The sequence below is a fragment of the Poecile atricapillus genome, chromosome 6 (genome assembly GCF_030490865.1).
Source record: "Poecile atricapillus isolate bPoeAtr1 chromosome 6, bPoeAtr1.hap1, whole genome shotgun sequence".
NCBI lineage: Eukaryota > Metazoa > Chordata > Aves > Passeriformes > Paridae > Poecile > Poecile atricapillus.
The window spans coordinates 22,482,974-22,501,262 of record NC_081254.1 but is presented as its reverse complement, the minus strand read 5'-3'; the positions used below and the strand labels follow the sequence as shown (position 1 = coordinate 22,501,262).

At 40.2% G+C, this 18,289-nt stretch overlaps 2 protein-coding genes across 3 annotated transcripts; one reads left to right on the top strand and one right to left on the bottom strand.

Annotated features, from left to right (window-relative positions):
• Positions 1–4,665: 4,665 nt before the first annotated feature.
• Positions 4,666–5,796, top strand: FFAR4 (free fatty acid receptor 4). The gene is made up of 2 exons (XM_058841408.1): positions 4,666–5,369; positions 5,637–5,796. The coding sequence occupies exons 1-2, from the start codon at positions 4,666–4,668 to the stop codon at positions 5,794–5,796; spliced, it is 864 nt and encodes a 287-aa protein (XP_058697391.1).
• Positions 5,797–10,038: 4,242 nt separating this feature from the next.
• Positions 10,039–16,787, bottom strand: RBP4 (retinol binding protein 4). Of its 2 annotated transcripts, none has more exons than XM_058841440.1 (6): positions 16,631–16,787; positions 16,335–16,470; positions 15,570–15,706; positions 15,326–15,432; positions 13,730–13,942; positions 10,039–10,247 (listed from the first exon to the last, which is right to left on the bottom strand). In XM_058841440.1, the coding sequence occupies exons 2-6, from the start codon at positions 16,461–16,463 to the stop codon at positions 10,234–10,236; spliced, it is 600 nt and encodes a 199-aa protein (XP_058697423.1). In that variant the 5' UTR covers positions 16,464–16,470; positions 16,631–16,787; the 3' UTR covers positions 10,039–10,233. The 2 variants fall into 2 exon arrangements, with proteins under 2 accessions (XP_058697423.1, XP_058697424.1); XM_058841441.1 differs by having other exon boundaries at positions 16,594–16,769.
• Positions 16,788–18,289: the final 1,502 nt, after the last annotated feature.

Here is an 18,289-nt window from a genome sequence, read left to right as displayed (position 1 = left end):
CCCTTTTGCTCTCAAGTTACTCTTCTAAGATGAGACATCAGGGAAAGAAAAGGACCGATTCTCCTTAAACTTCATGAATAAGAGCATTCTCTAATCACTGGGTTCTCAACTATGAGAGGGAACAATGGCACCTGTGATCTCTGCATAGTGTACAACCCAGCAGACCAATGTGTTAAGGGAATGTCTGAGTGCATCTCCTGAGCATGAAAGGCTGGTGGAAAGTTTAGTTTGTAAATCCTTCAGACATTCACCACAGCTTTTGTTTTGATGTCCCTGCATCAAAGCTCATTAGAAGGAATGTAACTTTATGCACACCTGAAAGTTAAGCAAAGGTCCTGTGGCACTTTCACATCCGACTCTCCAAAATAGTAATTTAAGTTCATTAAGTTGGTAAGTGTTCTATCAGATCCTGCAATGTCCAAACAAACCACTCTGATACTCTGTATTCACTGACAAACTCCCTAAATCCATGGGCTAGGTGTCTAAGCGTAATACAGTTTCTAAAACTGTTAAGAAACAACCTAATTTAGTTGTAAGAGTTTAGCTGGAGCTGAGTTACTCTGGTGAAGCTTGGTTAACATGCAGCAAAACAGAAAATGTGATCATCCACAGAAAGTCTGTGTAACATGGATTATGTTCTTAATTTGCACTTGGTTCAGAGAGAAATCCTTCCTTGCTGCAAGCCACAATGCTGATGTTGGCAAAACTTCTGGTGGTCTTGATGACTAAAAGCTGACCCAGCTTTTACTAGAAAGCACATCTGACAGTATTATTGGCAGCTCTGCTTTTGGCTGAGGCCTTGGTCAGTAATGCTGCTGCTTCAGCTTCAAACTACAGCACCACTGGCACTTATCCCAGGAAGCATGCCAGCTTCTGATGGGTACTGACCGCAGCAAAATGGGACTTCCCAGAAGAAACAGTGACTTGCTCATGTCCCAGAAGAAACGGGGATTATTTTTTGGCATGATGACGTAAGTGAAGCATCTAACTATTTTCAGTAGACACGGGAACGTGTGTGATATGTAAACAAACAGATGCATTTGTATTTTCACTAAATGTTTAAAACTGTCCCTCACACATTGGTGTAAGGGCTTTGGATCATTGATATGAAAGTATAAAATGGGTGAGCAGTCAGAAAACTTCCTAAAAAACAAAATGAATCCAAACAGATTTGTATTTGAAACATACCTTACAATGGTATAACATCTGCTAAAGAGGATTCAAAGTATCTAGAAGCAGAACAGCTGCAGTGTGATATGTAAGAGCAAAAATGAAAATAGAAAGCTAACCTTGGTTGAAACTTATGATAAACATCTTATTGTGCGGACACGTGAATCATCTACAAGCTTGCAATCTCTTGTGAAGACAAAGAGACAACATTTCTAATGAAATGAACTTACATCACTTAGCAAACATTAAATGTGCAATACATCTGTTACAAAAGTCAGTGCTATTTACCCAGTGTGATACAGGTGCACAAAAATACACCCAAAGACTTAAACCACCAATCTACTTGCAAGAAGATGCATAAATAAGGCAAAAACTTTTACTAGATCATGTCCAAATGGAACAAGAACTCCCATCTCCCAGAGTCACCTACCCAAGTGGTCCCTCTCTCTGGGAATATTTCTTAATGCTCAGGATATAAATAAGCTGATCGATCCCCATCTGTCACGACAGTTCATGGTTGCCAGGGGAACAATCTGAAAAGCAGAGCTTGACTAATGGTATCAGGTAACACAGCCCTTACCTGAAACAGAGAAGGCCAAACCTTGGGCTTTCATTAGGGATGAAGGAAACACCCATGAAAAAAGAAGCAAGATTTTTTCCTGCTAGGTTAGGCAAACCAGCTCCACAGAGGTCTCTGCAGCTTTCATTTAACTTAGAGCAATGAAATCTTAGCTGTCTCTATGTTTGAGCACAAACGCAAACATAGGTTTAAAAAATTATATAGGTTAAGCAATCACAACAGGTTTCCAGGCATTCTGTTAATCACTTCCTTGTCACAAGCATGTGGTACACATACCACACACAGCATCCACCTATTACAGTAAAGCCAGAGTAGCTCTGTGGAGGTTACAACTCTGCTTTTCCTCAGGTTTCATGTTATAATGGTTGCTATGCTTAAATGTACCCAATAGCAAATACAACTTTTGTACTTCATGGGAGGGAAAAGAAAGTTAGTCTTTTAGAAAATGGATCCATTCGGCCCATGAGTAATCAAACTATTTTTGCTACTGCAAGAAACCCCCACTTGTTTGATCAAACCTGATGGAAAAGAGTGTGTTTCTTCACACCTCTGCTGTCCCCAGGCACAAGATTTTGTACACTGGTCCGTGTGAAGTTCACTCATTAACAGCATTTTACTTCGGTTCTCCTGAGCAAACAACAGGCTTATGCCATGTAAGGTTCTCACTCACACCTAATGACCAAAGCTAAAGGTGATCCTTTCTAAATAAGATCAAAGATCTACCCAGACACTTCCACACATCATCTCATTTTCAAACCTTCTTCTCCTCTAGCATTCCTTTCCTCCCTGACTAAAAGTAAGTTAATTTCTTCAATAATACAGCTTTGGATGTTTTACTCCGTTTCCTTTCCCCTATTCTGTTTCAAATATGTTTACTTTTACCTTTAATTGACAGGGCCAGTTTCTAATTTAACTTTCCACTAATGTGAAAGGGGTAAAGATTTTATTCATTACGAAATTTGCATTTATCTGTTCTACCATTTCCAGCTGTCCCACCTCCACTCCCCCTGTCCTCTTAATGCCTTCCACATGTTTTCACACAGGTACAAACAGACTATTAACAATAGCTCTTTCCCAAATCCCTGCCATTATTTAGAGCTGACCACACCACTGCTACTGCCAGCTGCCCAGAACTTTGGGGCTAGTCTTTCAGCTTGTAAAAAGTCCCAGACTGGTGAGGTTGTGGCAACAGGAAAATGTTGCTATGTTTCAAGATACCCTAATCATTTTAAAGAATCAGTTCATAGCACAGCCAACATAAACTGTGGCTAGATGTGCCAAACATTGATCATAAATGCTAGTAAAAATCAGTAGGTTATTAAATTTACTGAAACTTTTGTAATACAGATGCAGATTTCAAATGATGTAGAATGAAGTATCTATATCAAGGCACTTGCCAGTCACTGGTGTTGCTTGCTGAAAAAAGCCCCAGTCTTTCAAGTTTTCTTATTGTCTTCACTTGAGTTCATAGCTCATCCCACTAAACAGCAATTGTACCCACATTTCATACAGTCATCAGTCAGCAGGAGTGAGCCGGAGCATTTCATCCACCTGTTTAGGCTGCCCTGCAAACTCCTTGTTTGATGAGACTGCATAAATAGTTAGAATCACTTATAGTTCAGGAGAAAACATGCAAATTTTGCACAGGCAAAGATGTGGGAAGCAGCCCAGGAAAGATGTCACTCTTGTCATCTCTCATTAGGTGATTGCCCCTTCAAAGGACCGAGTTTCTGGAATCCCCGCTAATCTGGAATCCCCGCTAATGCTGTTGCGTAAATGGTTGGTGGCAGGGTCACACCCAGGGTACTGCAGAATCACTGCCTGTCACCTGCTCCCTGTGGCACATCAGTTTGGAATAACTCTCACCTAATCAAAAGGTGTAGGTCCACACGCTGAGCCTGTAAGTGCACCCTTGAGCACCTGCACTGGCGCTCAGCCAAACGAATTCACCCAGAGCTGTCTAAAGTTATACAACTGTTTACATATTTTATGAAAACATTTTATCTTCTTTTATGAGACATTATCTGCCTGTCTGTGGCAATTTATGTGCTTCACTTCCAGCCCATTTCTAAATCATCTGGAGTGAAGAGCCTAAGTGGAAAGTCCTACTTTCATTTACAATCTGAGCAACTGCTTCTAGTAATTGAAGTTCAGAGAAAATAAGGCATTTTCTAGGTTTGTCTTACTTTAACAGGCTTCTCAGCAAGCACTCATAATATAGGCAAGATTCTAGATCAATTTTGTAAACAGACCCCCAAAATTATGTTGTGACACTTTTCTACCGTTAAGACAAGCAATGCACAGGTCTGCTGTTTCCAAGTGCCACTGTCAGTACAGGATAGGTAAATTCCTCTTTATTATTTTTTTTTTTCCCCTAGATTAGTCTGGTCGTCCCAGGCTCCTGATGAGAGCTCTCAGAGTAGTGTGGCAGCCACCCGTGTTTCTAAGCCATGCACTCCCCATTGAATGGAGCAGACTTGGTGCCTCCCAGGGCCACTGGCACCCCAGGGGCCTGCCTGGAGAGCCAAGCAGACCAGGGCTGGCACTCGATGAGGTGGCTGGGCCTGGGCATGGAGATGCCAGCGTGCTGACCCACACCCTGCCCAGGGAGGTGTCGGGCAGCCCCTCACTGCCACCCCACGCACTGCGGCCTTGCCTTTGTGTGAGCTCCACCGTGTTTACTCTCCCACTTCCTTGTTCCAGTCCAGTGTGAGGGCCATAAACCGCCCGGCTGGCACGGCTGAGCCCTCGGTAGCAGGGGCAGGAGGAAGAGGAGGGAGGGGGATGGCGGTCATCCCCTGGCTCTGTGCTGGGAGGGTACCCCAGGTGCCGCCGTGGTGGTTGGGAGCGCAGCCCTTCCTCTAGGGCTGGTGCCACCATCCACGGTGGGTCTCTCATGCCCACTGGCCACCCTCATGCCGGTGTCCAGGGGCACACCAGGAGAGAACAGGACCTATTTCCCCTTCTTCTCGGACTTCAGGGGCCACAATGTGACGGCCCTGCGAATCGGCGAGTCATCTGCCCTGGCCTTCATCTTCCTGCTGTCGTTGGCGGGGAACATCTGGGGCATCTGCCTGCTGGTGAGGCGGCACCGCCGGCTCTGTGCAGCCAACTGCCTCGTCCTCAACCTCTTCTGCGCCGACCTGCTCTTCATCACCGCCATGCCCATCATCGCCGTCGTGCGCTGGACCGAGTCCTGGCTGCTGGGCAACGTCGTCTGCCACCTGCTCTTCTATGTGGTGAGCCTGAGCGGCACCGTCATCATCCTCTCCCTGACGGCCGTCAGCCTGGAGCGCGTCGTCAGCATCGCCCGGCTGCGCCACGCCGCCCTCCGCCGCCGCAAGGTGCTGGCCGCCGCCTTGCTCCTCATCTGGGGCTTCGCCGCCCTCGCCACCCTCCCGCTCTGCTGCTTCTTCACCGTGGTGCGGCTGCCCGCCCCCGCCGGCCAGGTAAGGCTCGTCCGGCTCTGCCGCGGCCGGGGACAGCGGGCAGAGAGGAGATCGCTGGCAGGGCGGGCAGAGAGGAGATCGCTGGCAGGGCGGGCAGAGAGGAGATCGCTGGCAGGGCAGGCAGAGAGGAGATCGCTGGCAGGGCGGGCAGAGAGGAGAGCAGACCGCTGGCAGGGCAGGCAGAGAGGAGATCGCTGGCAGGGCAGGCAGAGAGGAGATCGCTGGCAGGGCAGGCAGAGAGGAGATCGCTGGCAGGGCAGGCAGAGAGGAGATCGCTGGCAGGGCAGGCAGAGAGGAGATCGCTGGCAGGGCGGGCAGCGCTCTGTGTGCCGGGCAGGTGGAGGCTGTGCCCGCAGGAGCCCCCGGCCCGCTCTCCCGGCACACGGTCCCGTCAGATGGGAAACGCGCACCCATGGCATTCTCCTTGCGTTCCTCAGTGCGGCTCAGAGATCCCCTTTTCAGCTCACTTCCCCTTACCGAGGGATCAGCATCCTGGGAGAGCTGCCCTGCACCCGCAGCCCCCTCTGTGACCGTGCGCAGATTTTTCTGCCCAGTATTTTGAAATGCGTTCAAAAGCGCACCCGACGTGACACGTGAATAAATTACTAAATTTGGGGTCTGTAAGTTTCAGTTTTAAAGTTGCCATTACCATTTGATATGAAATTAATGGGAGTATTCCAGTTGTGGACATATCTATCTGTAATTGTATGGGCTATTAAAACCATCAAGTAATATATTACTGGACTGCTTTGGCTAAGTAGGAAGTTTTCACAGTCTTGGTTTAGCCATTTTTTTTCCATAAGCATAGAGGGAGATAAGGACAATGCTGTACTGAAAATAATGGTACAATATTATTTTCTTCTTCATTTTTTGCAAATAGGACATTCAAATTTGCACCCTGGATTGGCCCAGCACTGCAGGAGAAACAGTCTGGGATATGACCTTTGCCATTGTTTTCTTTCTGATACCAGGATTCATCATTGTCATCAGTTACTCAAAAATCTTACAGGTATGTTTTTCCTTTAAATTTTGTTGTAAAACAAAGGGAAGTAAACAGTAAACTCACTAGTCATCAGCATATTGTCACTGAATACAAATACATGTAAAGGGAACAAACATCACTTGTTCAATATAATATGTGATATAAAATGAAACATTTCAATCTGCACATAACAGCCTATACATTTCAATTAAGAACATGCTTCAACAGCACATTACCACAGACTCAACACATGGTTTGTCTTCTTATAGATAGTATTAAATACATTAAATTCTTCATTTATGTACTGTTCATATTTAAAGACTGTCAATCTCCTAAATGCTGAAAGAGTCAAGCATTTGAAATAACTAAAACTAGGTTTTGCTTTTCTTGAACCTAAACTCTAGTCATAAGGGATTTGTAAGAAAGCAAAAAAAGGCAGGATTAGGAAAAAAAATAAAAATATACTTTTTGATCTATTGGCTTTCTGCACGTGTCTTTAGTACACAGATCTCATTAAATTATAGTTAATCCTCCACAACTTCAAATATTGTAAACATTGATGATGATGAGGATGATGATGACTGACTACAGATACAAGACCTGAAATTTTTTAACAATATACACTACTACAAATGTACTTCACAATTTAGTCTGAAACTGAGTATTATTTTTACATAACACTTCCCAGAACCCTGGCAAAAATTATAGATTACAATGATCTGTAATTTATTTAGTTTTCAATTGTTCTGTCTCTCAGGCAAGACTTTATCAGAGGTTATAGCTAGGGAAGATCTCTGTGTTCTGAAAGTGACATGCTCATATATATAACTTCCAAGTTCCTGTTTGTCTAAGTGTGGTCCAGATGCTCAGGATAGGTATCTATACTGGGCAGACCAAAAAGGGATCTACAACATACCACTGCCACCCCATTTCTCTTGAACACTTTCTTAAGATGCAGTTGTCTCTAATTTACCACAGTCCTGGTGATTCTTAGTTCTAGGCTGTGCAGCTCCTGCAGGAAAGACAGAAGGTTAAATACCTTAATGGGACAGATAAAAAATTATCTGATGAGGACATTCTGTAGCAGGTTTGAAAAGTGCACACAACCCAGTTTTCCTACTTTTATGTTAAAAGTGGGTATTAGTGCTTTGCATTTTGTGAAACCTTCATTCTTACTAAGATAGGTTAGAGTGTCTCTGAGAACAGCTCTGTTTGGACTGTTTGGAGGAGTTAACCCAGTTTCTGGATTCCAGATGGTACAGCAGAAGATCATCAAGCTGGAATAGTTTTATATGCTCAGGACATCAGGATTCTCTGGTCCTTTTAAATCAGGGAAGCAGAGATACTGTCCCCTTCTCAGTCTCAGATGCTGCTAAGAAACCCATTTTTGATTTACAGGTTTTGATCTGTACACCAACATTCTACTGAAATATTTAGAAGACGTCTAGATTCTAACTGGGTATTTATCTCTGATAAATTCAGAAAACTGCAAACAGAATGACAAATTACTGTTTCTCTATCTAAACGTTTTATCCTTATCTGTACCAGGAAGTTAAAAGGTGTTGCTAGTACTGGAGTTATCCTTCCTGTAGTTTCTGCTAAAGGGAAAAGCAGCAGCAGAAGTCTTACATTTTGACTTTCCTATGTCTAATTGATCAGGGCTTTTGAAAATGTTTGAAAACATCCCTTCTTTATGCATGCAGGGGATAAAGTGGCATCTCAATTATTTAGCACAAATCTTTCTTTGCTATATATTTAAATTTTATTTTATTTGCATCAGATTTATGAATGTAACAAACTTTATTGTACCATGCCAACTTCAGGGAAGACAGGGATATAGAGCAGGGGATTTAGTTTTCTGCAAGCGATTGGGTTCAATATTCTGCCTAATGACAGATGAGGCACATCCATGAATACTAGGTTTCCAAGCTACCCATAGTCTATTTTATTACATCAGACAGTACTTTTACTTTTATTTTGTAGTGACTGTAAGGATCTGTAAGAGTTCATGTTCGTTCATAGAAAGCAATTGTGATTACCATCTAAAAAGCTAAATGTGTCACAAAACAAAGCAGTCTCATTCACATTTAAAATTATTTATTGTAATAAATTCATGCTCCTTCTAATACCTACCTTATAATATCACCATGGCTGTAAGAGAATTGGATCACACTCCTTCTTTGAGCATCAACGGGTTTGTTAACTATGTTCCAGTTTGCATTTGTGAAGAAAATCAATGGGTTTCTTTAGATAGAACAAATGAGGTCATAATTTGAATTTAATGGGATTTCATGAGTAATTAAGACTGTTTTATGCTGAAAAGTATTTGTGACTGGTAGAGAGCCATGGAAAGAACAACGCTTTGCCTAATCTTGAGATGAGTTCACAGCTGAGAGGAAAAAGAATTGCTAGTGAACTGAAAACATTTGAAATGGAACCACTGACAAAAAGTACAAATAAATTCTGCAATGCATTTTTTTGTAGTCGCTTTTCAAAAGAAAATATCATGTGCCAAGATTTATTTTTTCACTTGTAGAAATGTGTTTCAGTGAAAGTTACTTTCTTCTCTTTTGCTGCAGATTACAAAAGCATCAAGAAGAAGTTTAAATGCTGGTTTAGCCTACTCAGAACATCATCAGATTCGTGTTTCCCGGCAAGACTACAAACTATTCCGAGCCCTTTTTCTGTTGATGATCTCTTTTTTCATTATGTGGAGCCCAATAATTGTAATTATTTTTTTAATTTTAGTTCAGAACTTCAAAAAGGATTTAAATATTTTGCCATCAGTTTTCTTCTGGATAGCATTATTCACTTTTGCCAACTCTGCTGTCAATCCAATTCTGTATAACGTTTCCCATTTCAGACGTAAATGTCAGGAAATTCTTCTCTGTTGTACAAGGAACCCTGAAAGGCACGGAGCAGGTACAGAAACCACTGCAAGAAGAAGTAACCGTGAACAGCCACATTTGTCTTTCATTACCAGATAATTATTTAAAGTCTGAGCTGCGCCACACTTTGGATTTTGTCTGTGCTATCCCAGGTCACATAGGTCATTATGTTATAGTATTACATGCCAGCAGAGGAGGAAAAAAAGCTAAATGCATATTTTTAATTCCTGCAAGTAAAATTCTCTTGACTTCATTTGCTTTTCTGTAGTAAGGTTTGGACAATTTAATCCAATGGATTGGATTCTCATCTTATGCTGAAATAAACAGAAATATGGCAGTGAACTTGGTGAATGTAAAATAGTTTAATTAAGTACTTTTAATTTTCTAGTGAAAATGTTCATCCTCAGAAGGTATCTGCTTTTTTTTTTTAATCCAGTTTTTAGAGGGAACTTGATTAAACACTTCAATAGTTGACTGTCTGAACACGTTTGAGGAAACTAACTGAAACAAGGTAATCAACATGTTATCACCAAGTAAATGACCAGTTTGGTTCCATCTCAAATTAAAAATAAGGACTTAATACATGTGAATTTACAAGTAAAGAATAAATAAACAAATGGTTGTCATGTGTAAAATAGTTCTTTTTAAAATATGCAAATTTTTAATGTTCACTAGTCATATAATAAAGTTCATTAGTGATATATAGGGTCACTGAAATTACTAATGAACTTTTCTAAATGATTTCCAGTATTTTATAGAGAAAATATAGTGTTCTATTTGGAAAGAAAATACATATGCTTGGAAGTTCATGATAAATACTCTTTTAGTCAGAAATTGAAACCACTAAAAAAAGCAAGATTAAATTCTTGATTATCACCATGTGTCACCAGCTCAAAACAGTGCACTAAGATAACAGGCTACTAATGAAACCACTAGGTAGTGTCTACCTACATACAGATGTACATACAATTTGCACCCTCTGTAATCCAAGTTTATTAAAATGTTTCATTGGTTTATTAACAAGGAGAGCTACACAGCTCAGATAAATATATTGAAAATCTAAATGAAGCCATTTAAAGCATTTTCCAGAGAACACATGATCAATGTGTTAACTTTACATCCGTGGTGCTGTTACGTGGTTTCTTGCCACAGGGTTGGATCTCCTTAAGAGCAAAATCCTGAAACACACAAAAATCACAGTTGTGTTTGTCAATCTAGACAAAATTTAATTACATGAACTTTCACGGAATTTAAAATGCATACATATCTAATTTCTTTAAAATGCTCTTGAGTCTAGTAGTCTGTTACTTGTAATAATAATGCCATTACCTTTTTCTGCAGATTATAATTCCAAGGAATTTTTAACTCAGAACAAAACAGGAATTCATCCAATCTGTCACCCCTCTCCTGAGCATTTTAATACTTTTGCAGACAAGGTACTGGGCAGATCAGGGATAAAAGAGTATATTGCAGTGATAAGAGTCTATACTTTAACAAACTTCTAGTTATTTGCTTAAAAAGAATCAATTTAAGAATGTCTTTCTTAACGTAAGAATCGTCTGACTCCCAAAACTTCTAATGGCAATAGTAAGTTAGCAGAAGGAATATACCACTCTTTATTTTACAATTTTTCCTTCTACCAAAAACAGCAGATGCAGCTTTCAATTCTACTGACATGACACTATTTACAAGTACTCTGACTTAATATTGACACTGACATTACACAGCTTAAAGTTACTTGAGCTATTACTCTGAGAGAGTAAATGTGTGTATATATATGCATATATATATAAATATATACATACATGCATATTTATATACCTATTATACATATTTCTATATTATATATAAATGATTATTTAAAATAAATATTATTTTAATATTTAAAATATAAATAAAAATAAATATAAATATAAAAATATAAATATAAATACATTTTTATATATATTTATAATAAATTAAAAATAGCTTGAGCTATATTTGAGAAGCAACTACAATCATGTAGCACAAGTTAGAACAAAAAACTTTAATTTCCTAGGCTTCTCTTTTGCCTTGAACAGCCAGTACAGATATTTTAATTTTTTTAAAATCAAGGTAAGTTTTGTACATTTATTAGTTGAGGGAGCACAGACATATGTGCACGCACACACACACTCTCTTAATTAACTTCAAGACATAGGCAGAGTGTGCACAGTTAGCAACAGATACCAGCCTATTCTTGCAGCATTTACTAATTTGAGTCAGAATTTTATCACAGTAACAATGGGATGCAGATCAGTGCAGACAATTGAAGTTGGTTTGTTTTGGTAGTAATTCTGTAGCTCTTAATAGCAGACTTAAAACTAAAGTAGTAGGGCTTCCAACCCACACATAAGAAATTAAGCAAATTTTGTAAGAGTTTATGATATGAAGCTTCCAAGAATTTTTTTTTTTTTTCAGTTTGGCTCACAATCATTCCCTCAGTCCCAAATGTGCTTGTTTTGCAGGAATTTTAGCTTAATGATACTGGAGAATTCAGAATCAACTAATAATAGGGTCCTGATCAATAAAGGGGAAAATGCAAATTGCTGGCTTTAAGCTTTGGTGCTGGGCTTATAAACTCTGGCATAATCCTTAATAAAAACGTACCCAGGCTCCTATTTTTCATCTGCAAACCACAGAACTCACACAGTCATATCAGACCCTGCACTCAACACCTAACACCTGAGTATAAATTAGGATAGCAAACAAAGAACAGTGTGACTTGGTGGATTAGATATTTGATATCTATAACAAACTATAGGAAGCATGATCAACTTTTAAATTATCTTAGATTTAATAGACTATCCCTTAACATCTGATTATTTGGCTTTCTCATTTTCAGAAATTTTTATTCTTGCTGGACTTGAAAAGCAGGGAATGCAGGATTTAAAACAGAAAAGTAGAATCAATTTATATAATGACATTGTTTCTTTTCTATCCTAACATTTATGCAGTCATACAAATCATTCACAGAAGTTGATTCAATTTGCGTTTATGACGTCTCTTATTCTTGACTCTTCTAAGTCTCAACTGACTTACGTTGTCTCCAAATTCTCATTCAAGACAAATTTTTTTTTTTTTCACTGCTGTCAGGAACTTTTCCTGGGTCACTGATCATTACTGTAAACACCACCTACTTTAGCAGAGTAGGTGGCACCCTGTTCTTCAAGGCACCCTGTTATCAGCATACTACTTTACAACACAGCAATATATTACTCTGTGTTTGTGGCTCAGATGAACAGATAATAGAGACATGGCAGCTGACTTTGCTCATCTGTTATGTCTTTCTTTATATGACACAAAAGTTCCTTCAGTCAATCCCCGTTTGTTCTATCATGTCATTGAGAAAAGCCTTTAATCTTGATTTACAGATTTCAGTGATGAAGAACATACAACAGCTCTTGGTAAACTGTTCCAAAGGTTAATGACCTTTGGAGTTAAACAAATGGCTGTTTACTTCTGCTCTGAATGTGTCCAGTTTAAAGTTCCATCCCTTTAAATTTATTATTTCTGTGTTTGCAAGTCTTTTTCTATCCAATTCCTACTGCTTGTGTGGACAAGCACAGACATTGCTCAGGTCACTCCTTAACCTCTTTCTAATGAGAAAGATTAAGATCTTTGAAGCACTCACTAGAGGACACATTTTACAAATTTTCAATCATTTTCTCTGCTCTTCTTTGAAACTTCTAATTTATCCTCAGTACTTTTTCCAGTTATGCTTGTCACCAAATGTGACATAGCAATTAGGCCTATGCCAAGCAAAACAATCTCATTGTTTGATCTTGGTTTATGCATCCAAAAATCATATTAACTCTTTTGCTCACATCATCACATTGGGAGTTCCCATTCAGCTGATTCAACAGCCAAGTCTTTCATGGATAACATGTCTTCCAGGATGTGAGGGGTGGGTAGGGAGTAGGGAGAGGTACTACTATTTTATTTGTTCTAAATATTTTGATTTTTCTCATTCACTCTTTACAATTCCTCACTTTGGGTGTAATTCTTATCAGTAAGTACATTATGGTTTCGTCTAGATTATTACCATTTGGCCTTTCGTAATATACCTGAGCATAAGGGAGCTAATTCCCTGTGTTGTAAGCTCAGCCTGACTATGTGACTCAAGATAGTGTCATGCTTCCAATATGAGGGTTACGTCCCTCTTCCACAGCTCGTTATGAAACAGCTGGCATGAGGACTTGTGAGAAAGGGTCTTCTAAAAGGTATCCTTTCCAAGACTTCTCTTTTCCTTAAAAGCCTTTCTGAGGAATTTCTCAAAAAAGTATTTGAACAAAGGCAAAGACATCTGATGAAAGCTACCCAATTACTTTTTACTGCAGCTATGAAGTTTATCCTCCCCATGTTTACTCACTCTACACTGATTTAATTGTTTTACAACTTCCTCTAATTACTGTTTCAGCTGATCTGATATGCTGCATGAAAATCTATGCATCTCAACTCTCCTTCAGATAAGGAAAGTAAAAGTTGGAAATAACTTAAAACAAGCTCCAGTTTTCAAAAGACAATGTTACAGCCACTAAGTAAAAGACTTTATGCATTTGATATGTAGTGAGCAAGAGAATCTCAGTGCTTTAGTCACTAAAACCCTGAAATAAAATTCTTCAGAAAAAAAGTTTCTCACCATTGTGAGCGATAACTCTGTATTTTCTGTCCAAACAGAGGTCTATCTGCCTTTGCCTGACAATTTTCAGTGCATCTGGAGGCAATCCCTTGGGGTCCCGGGAGAACACAAAGGAGTAGCTGTCAGCACAAGTGCCATCTGCATTTAGTTGGCGGCAGGAGTAGTGAAGAGCATATGTATCATAATCTGTGTCCACTACCCAGTGATCATCATCTGGAAGAAACCATAACAAAGAAGGAAAAGTGTTAGAGATACCAGTGAAATCTAGTAAATCAGAAAGTGTTGCTGCCATAACTCTGTAAAAAAAATACTAAGATGAAGACTGGTACAAATTATAACAGATTAGCTTTTCATTTATTCCTGCGTTCAGTATCTAATTCCATGTTTATTTTTTAAAAGAAAATAAAGACAGACATGCTAGGCCTGCTCAAGATGACTCAAACCCATAAATATTTTCCTACCAGGGATGTTACTTAGACAGGATTTATAAGGAAAAAGAGTATCATGCAGTTTGCATGTGTATTAGAAGTGTATTTGCTAGAAGTCCTGCTATTAACCCTTGTCTTAAAACACAGTTACAACTTCAGAGAATTCTTAACTTTGAATTCAGCTTTGAATTCTTAACAGAATTCAGCTTTGTAACCTGACCAAAACCTGGTCACACAGGCACTCTGCTCTAAAAGAAGCAAGGCTGTTTCAGTGTTTGCAGTAAAACCTGACATATCTGCACCTTCCTCTCCTGGAGCAAAAGGTTCTCCCTTGCAGTACATCTGCACTGAAGGCAACACGCTGTTGTCTTCCCCTTCTCTCCTGTGGGAGACACCAGACACTTTAGAAGGGTAGAGTTTGGGGTCAGCCAGCAATCTAAAGAACCCATGAAGCAGCAGCATATTGTGAGGAGACCTGGGAACTATTTAAGACAAATTCACATCCAAAATATGCTTTGTAACTGTATCTTTGGATGGAATGGAGCTCCCATCAGTTCCAAATTCTACCTGCTTCTCTTGGAAACAATCCAAGGAAATGTCTTGAGCTACAAAGTGTCCGAATCTCTACTTGGCTCAAGGAACTAATTTTGCATAGGGTGAGAGAGATGACATAAAAGTATGAATATATCAATATATACAAATGATTATATTTGTCTCTTAAAACAGATAAATCCCTACATTTGCAGACACAAGACCAAACAAAACAACATTTTCTAAATCCTCTTTCCCTCTTGGCCAGCTCTGACATCAGGCTTCAGAGAAAACAGAAGCATCCGGTAACTGAGTTCTGAACTAAAACAAGTCTTAAAATACTTCACCTGCCTTTAATTTCTTTCCAAACAGTGGCCTTCAATTACATTGTTGGGTAACAAACAAAAGAAATACAAGATATACAAAGGCCAGGTCTTCACTTGTCTAAAGCAAGCCAACCAGCTGTCCCATATAAAAAGAAGTGATTACCTTGCTCACATTAAGCCTTGCAGTGTGATAGTTATTATGTTTTAAATGTGTTTAAGAAATTCAACAGTACTTTTTCCTTCCCCAGCATGGACATACAACATAACTAGTCTTCCAAGAAGTTCTGTATCTTCTATAATTAAGTACTCACTTCCTTTCTGAAGAAAAGAGGCGACACCCCAGTACTTCATCTTGAACTTGGCAGGATCCTCTGTGTCAGTGAAAGAGCCGATCATGTCAGCACAGACATCCCAGTTACTGTAGCCAGAGACAATCAAAAAAATCACTTTCCAATCTAAGAGCACAGGTTCAGTGTGACTAGCACAGAGACAGCAGGTAGGATTGGTGCAGTAGCTTAGTGAAATGGAACAAGAGGAGAACGGCAAACAACTTACTTGAAGAGTCTGACTCTGCCCTTTGCAGTGGCAGTCATTTGTCCATTCTCATCTACGGTGAACTGAGCTACCACATTGTCCTGCAGAAACAGCCCCTCAGGATCTTTTTTTGCCATAGCATACCAGGTGCCACTGTACTGCAAGGAAATAAGAAAGGCTTCAGTTAGACCCAGAACAATGGAAGCATTACAAACACACAGTACAGAATAGGGGAGGTGACAGAGGGAAGAGCATGCAGGTCTTTGACACCATGCCTCAAAGGTGTACCCAGGAAACAAATCCAGCTGTTTCAACAGCATAAACCCCTCAAATACATCCTAGTGCAGTCATAATTTGTGGAAATACTGACTTCTTTTTGATAATCTTATTTGTATCTGCAGCAGTCCAGTATAAGGAATACAAAATTGAGTGGAAAAAGGAATAACAACTGGCAGATCTATGTATATCTTTTTTCCTTGCACTGGTGTCTGAGAACACCGGACTATTAATTTTTCATAGAAACAACCAAGTCAGTACACTCCTTCTGCTTATACCCTACAGTTTGAGACCATTCTGCTAAAACTCAGTTTCTGCAATATTCCTTTATCAGGTACATCAGGATCCAGCATCTGTAGAGGTGTGGACATCACACACTTTAGCTGTTTCTCAGTATTACAGTCTGTGACTTTGAAATGTGACCACACTGGCGCTACTGAATGCCAAATTTTGTAGCCTGGAAAGAGTTATGCAAGACATCACAGATCCAGGAGAGTAAAGAAGATTTACCCTGGTCTTGTCGAAGTTCTCCTTGACTTTGAAGCTGCTTACTCGGCAGTCCCGCTCTGCAGTGCTGCTGCCCAGCAATGCCAGCGACAGCAGCAGCAGCCAGGGCAGAGCTCTCTCTGTGTGAGCCATCCTGTCCCTGCAGCAAACAGAGAATAGCATCAGAAACAGGCTCTGTCACACTAGTGATGGGAGGAAGGCTGCTCTTATAAGTCGCCAGGGTGTCATGCAGCTTTCCCTGATGCATGTGCAGGCAAGGAACCTGGTTGCCCCCAGCCCACGACAGCAGGGTCCCTTACAGACAGTGCTGGTTCCTGGAGCTTCTTGAGGGCCCAAATGTTGATGGTGGTGGCAGTGCCCAGACAGGGACGGCTTTATGTACTCCTGGGGCTTTCGCAACCTGCTGAGCCACGGAGCCCGCATTGGAGAAGGCAGCAGGGAGGTGGGTTGATGGATGCTGCAGGCTGGGGCCCCTTCATAACAGCTTCTTGCGTAACACCCACGGGCTCAGGTGGTCTTTGACCCTGATCTGCAGCCAAGCAGGCTCTAGGAACAAATGCCTCTCTTTGCTTTTCCCAACCCAAAAGCAGAGCTCACACCTGGGGGAAGGGGTGTTCACAGCTCTGGGGAGAACAAATGGAATGAGAGGCATCCCACCTTTGCATGGGGGAGAGTGAACTGCCTCCACCTCCTCTGCAATTTTACACACTGCAGTCCAAAATCCATCTTACCCAATATGCTCAACTCAGTTACAAGGTGCAGACTTGTTTCCTCCACCTCCTCCCCAAAGTCCTTTCCTCTTTTACCCTGATAAACAGTGGAAAACATAATACTTGCAAGTTTCTGCTCATGTTTCTGAAAGCCTGGTCATTCCAGAAGCTCTTCAGGCCTTCATGACTGGTTCCTTCTTGCTTCCAAAAGGCTCTCTTGGGTGCTAAATCATCTCCCGAACAGCTCCCAGCAACAGGAAGGGGGGTCCTGCAGATCCTTAGGATGCTGAAAGAGCCCTTTTATGTGGTAGCAAGACTTGATTGTGGCCTGCAAATACCCAAGTGCATGTACATACCACATCAGGCCATTCTGACATCTGATTAATTTTAAATCAGATATTCCATAATTTTTATTCTGTTTTTGGCAAATTGTTTTCAGTTATATAAACCATTATTTTCTCCTGTCCAGGCAAGTTTTGCAGCCTCTCAGTAAATATTTGTTCTCTAGTTTCAACATCTTTAGGAAGCATTAGAGAAAAATCTGTTAATTATTTTCTAGACATGTAACCAGAGCAGGATAGGATGATTGCTACCAAGAGAACTACTTCACCTGCTTTTTTCACCTCCCATTTTTTTTAAAGAATAAAGACAGAAGCCTGTTATTTGAAAGGCCAGTATTCATTACTTTAAAAATCCAGTAAAAATATAATTTAAATATGGAGATACCAATGTAGTACAAAAAAATACCTCATTAGTAGCCAATGTGCAGCTTTAACCAATTTATTCAGCATGGTCTTTCCCAGAAGTTTACTTAATATTCCTTTCATACATTCATAAACATATTAGACTTCTTACTGTTACTGTTGCTGTCCTTTACAATCTCTTCTTATATACAATGCAAACAATCTCATTGTTTTATCTTCCTTTTCTGCTTTATGTTGGAGGCTTTTTGCACAGTGAGTATGTTTTGTTCACTTTCTCAAACATCTATTGCTCGGGGCTGTTCCATGTCTGCCTTTGATTTCCTGGATAACATCAGACACTAAAAATTCCACTACATTTAATATTAAGTTTCTATTCATAGTAAAGAATATATTTAACACAGGGAACTAGAAGGGTATATGTATATTAATTGTCCTGAAACTTTCAGTGGTAGCTTTGCAATAAGTCAACATTTCCATTTTTAAGCTGAGATTTTTAAATTTGCTAATTCCTACGAAGACTGGAGAGAAAAAATTAAACTCTATT

Coding starts and splice junctions, on each gene's coding strand:
- FFAR4 (XM_058841408.1), top strand. CDS start 4,666: ATGCCGGTGTCCAGGGGCACACCAGGAGAGAACAGGACCTATTTCCCC. Junction 5,370..5,636: donor GAGAGGAGAGCAGACCGCTG/GCAGGGCAGGCA, acceptor TGCGTTCCTCAG/TGCGGCTCAGAGATCCCCTT.
- RBP4 (XM_058841441.1), bottom strand. CDS start 16,754: ATGCGGGCTCCGTGGCTCAGCAGGTTGCGAAAGCCCCAGGAGTACATA. Junction 15,707..16,334: donor AGAACTTCGACAAGACCAGG/GTAAATCTTCTT, acceptor ATTTCCTTGCAG/TACAGTGGCACCTGGTATGC. Junction 13,943..15,325: donor CTCTTTTCTTCAGAAAGGAA/GTGAGTACTTAA, acceptor GGTTTCTTCCAG/ATGATGATCACTGGGTAGTG.